The following is a 13263-nucleotide window of genomic DNA, read 5'->3' as shown; positions in this document are numbered from 1 at the left end:
TAGGGAGACTAATAATCGACAGCAGCGATGCCTGCTGTCCCGCCCCCTGATCACGTAAAAATTTGCGACAGCCACAATTTTGCAGATGTTGTGCAGACGCGTCGCGACCGATCGCAAAACGTCAAATTATTTCGTATCACGTACCGCGATTGTTCGCTTACCGCTTACTGCAGTTTTCTGTCATACAACTAGCGCCAGTCGCAATCGGGTAGCAATAATTGGCACTAAAAAGCCACATTACTTTTTTTTTTGCTGAACAAACCGGCAAATGAATTTATAAAAGCGCGTTACATATAAACATTTCGAAATGTTTAAGTGGAATTCACGTTTGAAACGCCAAGTGAGAGCTGCTTATTCTGTTCTTTTCATTGAAGCGTTACTAAAAATAAGTGATCTAATAATCATTTTTGCTTTATTTTGAATAATAGCTATAAAAATGTAATTGTGTCATGTTAAACACTGATAACATTTTTTTTTGTAATCGTTTGATAATTTGTAATCAGATAGTTGTTTACGTTACGAACCTATTTTAAAAAAGAATGGATCAAAATTATAGCCTAATTTATTAATTTCATTATCAATTAAGTAAGTACATAAGCTCACAACGATTTATTGATATCTGCCTGCGGGATTCTAACACTGGTTCAGTCGCATCTTTATTAGAAAGTCGGCCGTCTCTACTACACCGCTTAGGCCACGACGATTTCAAATTAAATAGTAAATTCTAGAATAAATGAGTTAGTTTTATGGTTTTATCAATAATAACGTGTAGGTACAACAGATCCATCTTACGCCGACATGAGGCCGACAACGCTAGAACAACCAGTCGATGACATTCTAGGCGAGATGCTGCTATTCTTTATCAAGCAATAGATAGTGGATTTGTTTGACTTGGCAAGAGTAGGCTTTGATTTGAATACCAGAAATATAGTGTAGTCTTTCACAGCTTGAAGGAAAATAAAAGCTGTGCAGACTATTCAAAATCATGTTCACCCAAGGTCATGGGCAATATGACGTGAATAGGAAACTGCATGTCAGACATTAACTTAATGTTCTATATTATTTATAAACAAATGAATCTAATATTTTAAGACAATAAATAAATATTTATTTTTATAATTAGCCCAGTTTTTCGTCGACGAAGCCATCTTAAGAGAAGCTTCATTGCAAATATCAGGCCGATATTTAGTAAGTTATTTTTATTCATTAACCAGGTACTCTTTGCACTCACTCACTGCAGTAAGAATGTTAATCAATCATTATATTATCTAGACTATAGCGGACAACAAACAAGAGTAGACACATCGTGAGCTGTAGTTGTAGAAAGAGGAGAAAATGGAAACTAAGGCGAACCACTGGCTCATGCAGCTTTCATTTCAGCAGAGGCTGCTCGTACGCAAGCAGAGGCCGCGCATCTTCCAGCTGAGATATATAAAAAAATTCAAGGAATTGACCAATATCGGCAAAAACCTTGTTTAAAATAATAAGTTCAATTTTGTTTTAATTTTAGCTAAGTCCGTAATAGTTTATATTACCATAAAAACGAAATAGCGCTTGTTACAATAGCCAAGCAAATCCAAATATATAAGTTTTACTTTAGGCTGGTACTACAGTAAATTTTATAACACTAATGAGTATATTTTACGCTAATAAAACTACTCTCAACTAAGCATTTCAAAATGACTATTTATTTTTTTATTGCTAAGATGGGTGGACGAGCTTACAGCCCACCTGGTGTTAAGTGGTTACTGGAGCCCATAGCCATCTACAACGTAAATGCGCCACCCACCTTGAGATATAAGTTCTAAGGTCTCAGTATAGTTACAACGGCTGCTCTACCCTTCAAAACGAAACGCATTACTGCTTCACGGTAGAAATAGGCGGAGTGGTGGTCCCTACTCGTGCGGACTCACAAGTGGTCCTACCACTAGTAGAATACCAGTATTTAGCTTCATTGTATATTTTGTACTCACAGTATTTGGCATGTTCTGCTTCTAGTCTATAGGGTTATAGAGCTATCACCTTGCTATCATCCTACTTACCTCGGCCCCAAGCTCAGTTATGTTTCTTTGAAGTTATCGGCAGTCAATATTATATTTCAATTGTGGCTTCAATTTCATGCGGCAAGAAGTTGGACATGTATTACAAACAAACTACGATTTCCTCATTTAAGAATTATTATTCAAATAAAACAAAATTACACAAAAATAATAATTACCAAACGTATCTAACGGCCGTCTGGTGTAGTGGTAAGTGACATGGTCGCTACACAAGGGGGTCGCGGGTTCGAATCCCGCCCAGGGAAGATATTTGTATGATAAATATAAATGTCTTTTCCAGGGTTATGGATGTATATTAAATATATGTATGTGTATAATAAAAATCTTACATTTATTTCCGTTATCTGGTACCTGTAACACAAGTTCTTTACGAACTTATCACAGGACCAGTTAAATATTTATATTTATATTATTATTATTATCACAATGAACATAAATCAGTGGTGGTTGATCCACATTTTGTCTAAATTATGAATTATGTTTTTCATTTTGTAAGTAATATTCATGTAAGTATCCAACAAAATCTAGAAGAATTATGAATTACTAGTCGATTTGTTATTCATTCTATTCTATTATTTAAAACAGCAGTATATACAATAATATATATAACAACACAACATACAAACGGGGTTAACATAAAGATAAAATGATACAGAACAAATTGAGCACGACAGATATAAAACAACCTCACAATTTTGCTTTCAAATAGTTATGAATCCATCCTTTACTATAAACAAAAAAATGTTAAGGAAATATGTATATTTCCACTAAGCACAATTAAAAAATTATAAGCAGAAATAATTAGGCTATTCTTGCCCTCTCAGTTCACATAATTAAGAACAGCAGTTTTAAAAATATCTACATAAAATTACTAGAATATAGAGGTTGGACTAAATTTAATGTCTGTTCTCCACAATCCAATTGAACCACCCTTAAATGTTGACATGGTGCTAAGTGCTGTGTTTCCTCTTCTCTCCCAAAAAATACAATGTTATGAATTTGATAAGAAACATCAATTTCAGCATCTTCGTCAGAGAGTTGGGGCACTGGAAACCCATGTGTGTTTGCCATGTTATGCAATACAAGCTAACAATTATGGTCTTGGCCATCATATAATGATCATAATGCAGTACTCTATGTACCAACAAGCATCTCCAACTGGCTTTCAATACTCACAATGGTCAACAGTGTTCCTGGTATGACAATAAACATTACTGTAGTACTATATATTAACGGCCTTCCCAGTTTTAAATATACTTTTAGATTGAGTATTTTTGTAGTCAGGTTACTGAGACAGAGCTCATGATGTTTTACTTGCCTAAAAACCAAACTTTTTCACTATTATGGTGCAGGTCCTGCATAGGCATATTCAGTTGTGATAAGCCAGACAAATGTATCATGAAATGTTGCATCAATACTTAAAATGTTAAGATCACTATCACAGATCTGAAAAATGTAATTCTTTAAATAAGTACTATCAAATGTTTGTTATTGTGAATGATAGGCTTCAGCAAAATACTTACTATTTGCACATTCTTGAAATGATAATGCTTGCGGTTCTAAAACCTTTCTTCATATACAGAAGATCTGATAAGTGCAAATGAGTGCCATCTATACACCCCAAAACCCCAGGAAAGCCAAATTTATTGTAAAACCTATAATGAAAAGAAATTTATTTACTATTATATAATGTTTTCAATCACAAAATTATTATTGTTGAAATATCTATGTACTATAAAAATAAGACAAATTTTGAATTAAAAAAAAAATTATGTAGGAAAGATTAATGGTGGCCTGAAGGCCTTTCCAGTTTCACCAGGAATTGACATTTCTCAGAACTCTGTTTAAAATATAGCTATCTAAAGCTAAATATAGCTATAGTTATAAAGCTTCAAGAATATAACTGATATATATGATTGACTCGTGGAAATTGTAAAATCAGTGGAACTCTTGTGCTCTATACTATAAGATAATTATTTAACTTACCCATTTTTAATAACTTGTGACCCATTGTACTGTTTGCAGAAACTTTAAATGTTTCAATAAAACTGGAAGATTGTTTAATGCCATAGCCACTTCCCTAATGGCATTGGATTTACTACAGTTTAACTCAAAATGCAAAAAGCTCATTCCCACAGGTTTCTGGTATGAAATTTTGCAATGCTGTTAACACCTGTATAAACAAGTTATTTAAAACATTTAGTTAAGAATAAATCTGAAATCAAAAAAACAATGCTACTTTTGAAGACAAGATTTTGTGAATCTTTTATTTTCTTCATTATTTACACATATTATAATGTTAAATTGAATATATATAAGTACCTTGCATTTTACTTTCTATTCTTGTTCGTCTTGATGATCTAGGTTATTAACGGCTTTAATTCAGAGCACAATTGTAAATATTGATGTTTCGAAATTCTGTAATGTGTTCTGAACAAACTTTCCGATAGATTAAGGGGTCAGGCTTGATCACGAAGACAGCGTCGCAAACGCACTGATTCGTATGTATCCGACCTAAGTTCCTTAGACTCCAAAGCCCCATTTATTATTTGAGCTCTGTCCATAGTACATACCTAGAAGAAATATTAATTTGTAAAAAATAAACTTTATAACCTCAACATTATTAATGTACTTAAATTGCCCAGCGTGGTATTTAATGTTAATACTATGGAAAATACAAACACAAATAAAGATCTAAACCAATTACACTTACCTAAATCAAGTTAAAATAATTTAATTTCACAAATTTTACACTTGCAGATAGTTAGCAACAATTCAGCACCAGATACAAAAGGTGTCGCAAATTTGACAAACGAAATTGCTAGATATCTGCTGTTGTGTGGCAGACAAAAGCATCCGTAATACCGACTTTAGGCCAGTTGTTGTTAGTTGTATGGAAAAGAATGCACTAAAGTTTCACAAATCGCTCTGCAGAGGCAGCACTAGGGATGGTCCGCGATCTGCTTTTTTGTTGTAAGTCCGTAATACGAAATGGACAGTTGACAGCAATATTTGCACAATATTTGTCTTCTGCTAATTGTCTGCGAAATACGTGATACAGCTGCCGGGCTCTAACTAAAGCAAAAATAAAAATGAGAGTTGCGCATCTATCTCAAATATATTAAGTGTATAATCTATGCTAATAGGTGTAAGAATAACCATAGACTTTTTTTTTGTACAATTTTTCCTTATTAGGGGATCTAAGCACATACAGCCTTGTCTGTTCTAACCATAGACTTAGCAGGTACGGTACGGTACCTATCATATGTACCGTATATCTAATAATCTCTGCGCGGACTTTTTGGCGGGAACGCAAGGTGTCAAGTTGTGCGATTTCTTTTGTTTTGTCTATTTAAGGGAGTTCATATAGAGTCCCTTCTTTATTTCGCCGTAAAGTCGTGTTTTATGTAATTAACACCACAGTTGGAACAATATAAATTTTATTGTTGTAGCGGCATAAACAATTCTAAGTAATTATATTACATTAGTTATTTATAAATTACACATTATAAATTATTTTTACGTTTTTAAATATTTGGCGGTAAAAAGGTCCCGTGGCACAGACTATATTCTTTTCCCACATCTCGTGCGTTTCGGCTTACGCATCATAAAAAGGTGCGTTCTTGAACGCCACATATTTATTGTTTCTTTAGGTTTAAATGTGTAATAACGGTGGTTTATTAACTGTTTAGCATCTGTGAAAGTGCACAAATGTGGGAAAATGAAACAATGCATCCCTGCAGTGTTTCTGAAAACGTGCGCCCCTGAGCTGACGCCTGCGCTAACGCGTTTGTATCGCTTTTCTTATTGCGCTAACAGGGTTCCGTCTTCATGGAAGACCGCCCACGTCCACCCTATCCCCAAGAAGGATGACCGGTCGGACCCATCGAGCTATAGGCCTATCGCGATAACTTCCTTGCTTTCCAAGGTGATGGAGCGAATAATAAATATACAACTCCTGAAGTATCTTGAAGATCGCCAGCTGATCAGTGACCGACAGTACGGCTTCCGTCACGGTCGCTCAGCTGGCGATCTTCTTGTATACCTTACTCACAAGTGGGCTGAAGCCTTGGAAAGCAAGGGCGAGGCTCTTGCTGTGAGCCTTGATATCGCGAAGGCCTTCGACAGGGTCTGGCATAGGGCACTTCTGTCGAAGCTACCATCTTACGGAATCCCCGAGGGTCTCTGAAAGTGGATCGCTAGCTTTTTGGATAGGTGGAGCATCACGGTCGTTGTAGACGGTGACTGTTCTGATACCATGACCATTAACGCTGGCGTTCCACAAGGTTCGGTGCTCTCCCCCACGCTTTTCATCTTGTATATCAATGACATGCTGTCTATTGATGGCATGCATTGCTATGCGGATGACAGCACGGGGGATGCGCGATATATCGGCCATAAGAGTCTCTCTCAGAGCGTAGTGCAAGAGAGACGATCAAAACTTGTGTCTGAAGTAGAGAGCTCTCTGGGGCGAGTCTCCAAATGGGGTGAATTGAACTTGATTCAATTCAAACCGTTAAAGGCACAAATTTGCGCGTTCACTGCGGAGAAGGACTCCTTTGTCATGGCGCCGCCATTCCAAGGAGTATCCCTGCAACCTTCCGAAAGTATTGGGATACTTGGGGTCGATATTTCGAGTGATGTCCAGTTTCGGAGTCATCTGGAAGGCAGAACCAAGTTGGCGTCCAAAATGCTGGGAGTCTTCAACAGAGCGAAGCGGTACTTCACGCCTGGACAAAGGCTTTTGCTTTACAAAGCACAAGTCCGGCCTCGCGTGGAGTGCTGCTCCCATCTCTGGGCCGGGACTCCCAAATACCAGCTTCTTCCATTTGACTCCATACAGAGGAGGGCCGTTCGGATTGTCGATAATCCCATTCTCACGGATCGTTTGGAACCTCTGGGTCTGCGGAGGGACTTCGATTCCCTCTGTATTTTGTACCGTATGTTCCATGGGGAGTGCTCTGAGGAATTGTTCGAGATGATACCGGCATCTCGTTTTTACCATCGCACCGCCCGCCACCGGAGTAGAGTTCATCCATATACCTGGAGCCACTGCGGTCATCTACAGTGCGTTTCCAGAGGTCCTTTTTGCCACGTACCATCCGGCTATGGAATGAGCTCCCCTCCACGGTGTTTCCCGAGCGCTATGACATGTCCTTCTTCAAACGAGGCTTGTGGAGAGTATTAAACGGTAGGCAGCGGCTTGGCTCTGCCCCTGGCATTGCTGAAGTCCATGGGCGACGGTAACCACTGACCATCAGGTGGGCCGTATGCTCGTCTGCCTACAAAGGCAATAAAAAAAAAACAAAGCCGTTGGACGTAACTTCTCGGGATCCTCCAAAAAGTCCACTGAAAAAATCTCAGTAGACGACCACCATTTTACTGAGATTATATTTCATCTCATATCATTTCATCTCATTTCATCTAATTTCATTCCAGTTGATTAATGTCTCAAATTCTTCATTTAATTTCACTCCATATTATCATTTTTCATTAAAATATCCCATATCACATCATCTTTTCTCATTTCAATTCATTTCATTTCATTTCATGCCATGCCATGCCATGCCATATTTCATATTAAATTAATTAGCTTCATTTCGTTTCATAATGTCATATTTCATAAAAAAGATTTCATATGAAAGAAATTTTTTCAACATTATGACGGTTTCTTGGTATTTTTTTGTATTTCACATCTTTTTGTAGAGAATGAAAGTTATTGAAGTCTTATTTTTTTTGTAAAGTGCAAATGTTATTGAGATGAGTTTTATAAACGTGGACTTGGCGCAATTTTTTACAGTGAAACTGTTTTTGTTCGGATTTAATATCTTTTTGTTAAGTATTATTTTTTGCTCATTTATTACTTAACAAAAATAGACAATAGAATAAAAATAAATTATAAATAGTCACTCAGCTTAAAAGCTAATGAAACGCTCAATTAATTAGTGTAATAATAATCAACATAAACTTTTACAAATTTAAACCGAATTAAATTATGTTTCAAATGTGAACGGTAGATGACGCTGTTCTTAATTATTTCAGATTTTAAAATTGAAATCTGAAAGCTTTGAAACATCAATCCGCATTAATGTAATTTAAAAACTACAGTAAGAGGCTTAAATAAAAAGCTGAACTTAACTCAGCCTTAATTAGATTTTTTTTCGGAATTCAATAGTAAAGTTCAAGTTATTTTGCTGAAATCAAAACTGAAATATTCATAACATCTTAAACAATCACCTACGAATAAATATTATTTATTCAGTAGACAATCACAACGGTTTTATAGTTTTGGGAAGGGATTTTTTGTAACGCCATCTCGTGAAGTATTTCGTTATTACATTAATGTAAAATAATTAATAATTGGGAATTTAATTGTTTATAAGATCGAACAATCACCAATAGTCGTCGAACAAACGATAATTGATTAAAATGAACAAAAGACGAACAAACAATTTTTACATTCGAACATTAACGAACAAACGACGAACAAATAACTGAAAAAAAAACCGAAAATCAAAAAAAGGGGGGCCAAATTTACAGAGCCCTGTAGATGACGTTTACACTGTGGACGTTTGTTTGGAGTACGGTACTAGTTCCATTTTTCCTACTGGAAAGGCGAAGGTATACGGCCTAATCTTATGCATTCACTGATTCATAAGAAATGATCTTTAGGGAAATAAAATGAAGTTGAATAATTTGTCAATCAAATTAATCAATTGAGATGAAGATGCCCTTACTAGGAGCGTCGAGTATCGGAGAGTTACTTAAAACTCGTATTGAATCGGGAGTAAGCACGATATGTCTGAACGTTCTATCTTTAGTAGGCTATCCGTCCTCCTATCGACAGATTTCGTCGTCGATAGGTTATTGAAACGCAAGCAAGGACAAAAATACAGATTTGTCTATCTTCAGTAACCGAAACTACGGATAGATAGGTTATTGAAAACGTCCGTTAGAGGAGGCCTGTGTCCAGTAGTGGACGTTGGTAGGCGGAACGATATAAGATAGATAGTTACGGTAATGTAAAAGCCTGTCATGAGTTAAAAAGTAAAACAACAGATAGACGTGAAAAGTTCTACACCTAAATGAAATCATAGATAACTAAACCTACCTAATAACGAAACCTAATAACTAAATTTAAAAATAAAACCCATTAAATAAAAAATAGGTGCTAGTTATATGCATAGATAATACTTAAGTTGTATGCATAGATTATATACACTTAATATTTGAGAGGTTGTATGTCTTCTAAGTGTATTGTCTATGGTTATATGTTTCTAAATGTAAAGATGTCTTCGTTACTGAAAAGAGCTCTGTTCAACAACTCTCAATCCATAAGAAAAACGGCAGCTCTGTTTTGCAATGCCACTAGGAATCGTAAGCCTTCGTATTCATTACTTTAGACACAATTTTGTACTGTACAGGTGTTACGTCATTTCTTGTTTTTCAGATTGGAATTACCAGTACCAACCTGGTCCTTATCCTAAAACACCAGAAGAACGGGCTGCAGCAGCTAAAAAATATGGAATGACTGTAGAGGAGTATACTCCCTATCCTGAAGATATGGGCTATGGTGATTATCCGAAGCTACCTGATATTGGTGAGGACTCCAAGGATCCTCATTATCCTTATGATAACCCGGAATTGAAGAGGAATTTCAATGAACCGGTACGTCTCCAACATTATCACAACATTGACTTGATTACTATAGTATCAATTATGTGAATTATCAATTATACTGTGGGCTTTTATAATTCAAATGCATACCCTATAACCAAACTAATTTACTGTTTTGAGTCAAAAATACTAAAATTTAATCTGCAATCTATAGTAATATAGATGGAGGATAAATGCAATTGTTCTGAATCCTTTAATGTAAAAATTGACTAGTGCAGAAGTATTCCGTGTCATTAATATTGAGTTTTACAAAAAGTTACTACATTTCTAAATAACATCTTCTGAAAGCAAACATGCAATATTTTTTACCTTTGCTTAAAATATAATAAAAACACACAACTAACACACACAAGTAATAGAAAAATTAAAAGTCACAATATTTTACTAGCCTAAATTATTTATTTATTTTAATGGTAAATCAGCAGCTATTACTTGTTAATTAAGAGTAGATCCTGATCAGATATTTTAAAAGAAATAAATCTATCAGGATATATGTTTCGTCGCACCTAACTTATTTAAGTTATATATATTATATCTATCTTTTTTTTCATTTTTTTATTCGGGCTAGGAGCTGAAGTCGTCGTGGCCTAAAGGATAAGACGTCCGGTGCATTTGTGTTGACCGATGCACCGATGTTCGAATCCCGCAGGCGGGTACCAATTTTTCTAACGAAATATAGTTAGCCATTGTTCACGATTGACTTCCATGTTGAAGGAATAACTTCGTGTAATAAAAATCAAACCCACAAAATTAGAATTTGCGTAATTACTGGTGGCAGGACCTCTTGGGGGTCCGCACGGGTAGGTACCACTGCCCCGCCTATTTCTGCCGTGAAGCCGTAATGCGTTTCGGTTTGAAGGGTGGGGCAGCCGTTGTAACTATACTGAGACCTTAGAACTTATATCTCGAGGTGGGTGGCGCATTTACGTTGTAGATGTCTATGGGCTCCAGTAACCACTTAATATCAGGTGGGCTGTGAGCTCGTCCACCCATCTAAGCGATAAAAAAAAAGAAGCTGAACCTTCTACAAGGTCGTAACCCTTCCTCCGCATCCTCGACACGGCTGCACGAATCTCCTCCTCTAAGATGCTCAGAGGGCCACCTCAGCAGAGGCATCACCGCTCACGTCACCGCGTGGCGGCGCGCCCATGGAGGGGGGCTTGAAATCCCTCTCCATCCGCGGAAACAGCCCGGAGACAATCTCCCGCAGCTGTCGAGGTTAGAGACGCTCTATCACCGGGAGCGCCCACGGCTGCAATTTCTCGCGGACCGTTTGGTACGGGCGCAGCCAAGGATCCTGGTCGAGCGTCTTCATACTCTGAGATTTGGCCTCGCCGATGGCCCGCCGCAATGCCTCTTACTTCTGACGGCAGTCTGAATGCAGGCGGGGCGCTACCTCCGCGAAGTACGCATCGCGAAGGTGGCGACGGCGATGGCGGGCGCTTAGGCGGCGTGCCCGCACGCACTCCTCTCGGAGGAGCGCGATCTCAGGCGTCCACCAATACGCACCGCCGCGTGGAGCGCGGACCGCTGACCCGGGGCATCGGCAGACCGAACCTCTATTCAGAAGAGAGGCCGGTCGAGAAAATATATATCTATCTGCCTTAACTTCAAATGAATAAAGAAGAAAAAGCAGTGTTTACTTAAGATAATTTTGTGTAACAATTGCTTACAATCTAAACTGTGATTTACAAGAATCAAATATATTATTCATCTGGCACTCTATAATAATTTGATATTTGTAGAATTCTGATAGTTGTAAACATAAATTGTGTTCATTTACTTATAAAATAATGGTAAAAACCTCAGCACTTGCTACAACTGCACGACTTGACACAAATGCACTGGCCATACAGGATTTTTCTCAGTTGTCTTAGAGCTTCCTGCAAACTTCCAGAAATAATGAAATCCATGTTTTCCAATCCTTTATTTATCATTACAATCAAATATAGACCGATTTAAGATAATTTTTTTTAAATATTCTGTGCAGATATTTTTAATAGTTATTAGAATATGCCAATACTGTTTAAAGGTGTTGGCATCATGAATGCTATAAACATACCTATATGCTTTGAGTTGAAATTAGGAAAGATCCAAAATTGACATTTCATTCATACACAGAGTATTTAAAAATATAGGGTAAAGTATGTTTAAGATTGAATAAAATTAATAATTATATTATTGGAGGACAAACAAAGGTCAAACATATTTTATTAAAAATGTAATTAAAGATTTCTCATCAAAAATTGGTTTTCAGTCAGCAATTCTATTCTTTTTTTTTATTGCTTCTATTCCTCAAAATGTTTTTCAAAATGGTCAATGCATATAATTCTTGTGATATATGTATAAATGTGATATTTTTACAATAATATTTTATTCTTTAGTTGCACGCTACTGCAGAAATATTTGGTGGAGATCGCTGTGACATTAGCATAAGGCGAAGATTTTCACTGCTGCATCAATGGACTTGGTTTTTGGGTACTCTAGGAGGATTTGCTCTTCTAATGGTGTTTTTAGAAGACTATAAAATTGGAAGACCAGTTACAGCCAAGCAGATTCCTGGGCAGGGTGTTCATTACTTGTTCAGCCCAAATTAATGATTTTCTAGTGATGACTCAATTAAATTATGTAGTTACTTTTGTTGCTGTTTATGAGATAAATAAAAATTTTAAATGGAAAAATTTAATGCATTTTATTACTTAGTCATCGTTCTGCTAATGTACATCCATGCTTATGAAATAAATATGTGCCCAACTAAAACACAAACCGATTTTTGAGTGATTTCTCGAAACAAACACTTGGCTCAAAGTGTATCATTAACATACACATGTTTACATTTAATTGCATGCATGCACATACACACATTTAATTGTTATCCGGACCTACAATAGCACCATTCATTTCTTCCCGTGGAAGTCATAAATAGGTAGCTAGTAATCACTGAAGACATCAGTATACTTAGTGCGAGTTTTTTAACGTTCTCGATAGCGTAAAAGTTAACCCAATTTTGTATGCAGTTGGAACAGTGCCCCTAGCGGCAAACGTAGACAAACGATCCCATTCTATACAAATATGAGCTAACTTTTACGCTATCGAGAACGTTAAAAAACTCGCACTAAGCACACTGAGCTCTCTGAGAATGATACCAGCATAAAAGTTTTAAGTATTAATGAGCTTGATTAGGTATTTAATTGAATTAAATATTAGGTATTTAATTGAATTAAATATTAGGTATTTAATTGAATTAAATATTAGGTATTTAATTGAATTAAATATTAGGTATTTAATTGAATTAAATGTTAGGTATTTAATTGAATTAAATATTAGGTATTTAATTGAATTAAATATTAGGTATTTAATTGAATTAAATATTAGGTATTTAATTGAATTAAATATTAGGTATTTAATTGAATTATCTCAGAGGAAAGGCGGAAATATAACGCCGCTTCCAGGTCCTACAAGAAGGTTATTGCCAGGGCGAAATCGTAGCACGTTGCTAGAATTGGCGGACGACTGAAGAGCTATC

The 13263-nt window shown here is 36.4% G+C and overlaps 1 protein-coding gene and 2 long non-coding RNA genes across 3 annotated transcripts; 2 read left to right on the top strand and 1 right to left on the bottom strand.

The window, feature by feature from the left end:
• Nucleotides 1-1004: 1004 nt before the first annotated feature.
• LOC134200171 (uncharacterized) lies at nt 1005-1680 on the top strand. Its single transcript, XR_009974968.1, has 2 exons — nt 1005-1188; nt 1273-1680. It is a non-coding gene; the product is annotated as an uncharacterized LOC134200171 (long non-coding RNA).
• Nucleotides 1681-2159: 479 nt separating this feature from the next.
• LOC119629607 (uncharacterized) lies at nt 2160-5184 on the bottom strand. Its single transcript, XR_005245568.2, has 5 exons — nt 4774-5184; nt 4383-4633; nt 4047-4233; nt 3584-3715; nt 2160-3506 (listed from the first exon to the last, which is right to left on the bottom strand). It is a non-coding gene; the product is annotated as an uncharacterized LOC119629607 (long non-coding RNA).
• Nucleotides 5185-9066: 3882 nt separating this feature from the next.
• LOC101737782 (NADH dehydrogenase [ubiquinone] 1 beta subcomplex subunit 8, mitochondrial) lies at nt 9067-12418 on the top strand. The gene is made up of 3 exons (XM_004928550.4): nt 9067-9437; nt 9511-9728; nt 12122-12418. Exons 1-3 carry the CDS (start codon nt 9302-9304, stop codon nt 12332-12334), a joined length of 567 nt encoding a protein of 188 aa, XP_004928607.1. The 5' UTR covers nt 9067-9301; the 3' UTR covers nt 12335-12418.
• The last annotated feature ends 845 nt before the right edge of the window (nt 12419-13263 follow it).

This window comes from Bombyx mori, chromosome 15, assembly GCF_030269925.1.
Source record: "Bombyx mori chromosome 15, ASM3026992v2".
NCBI classification, from domain to species: Eukaryota; Metazoa; Arthropoda; class Insecta; order Lepidoptera; family Bombycidae; genus Bombyx; species Bombyx mori.
This window is presented reverse-complemented; position numbering and strand designations above follow the sequence as displayed.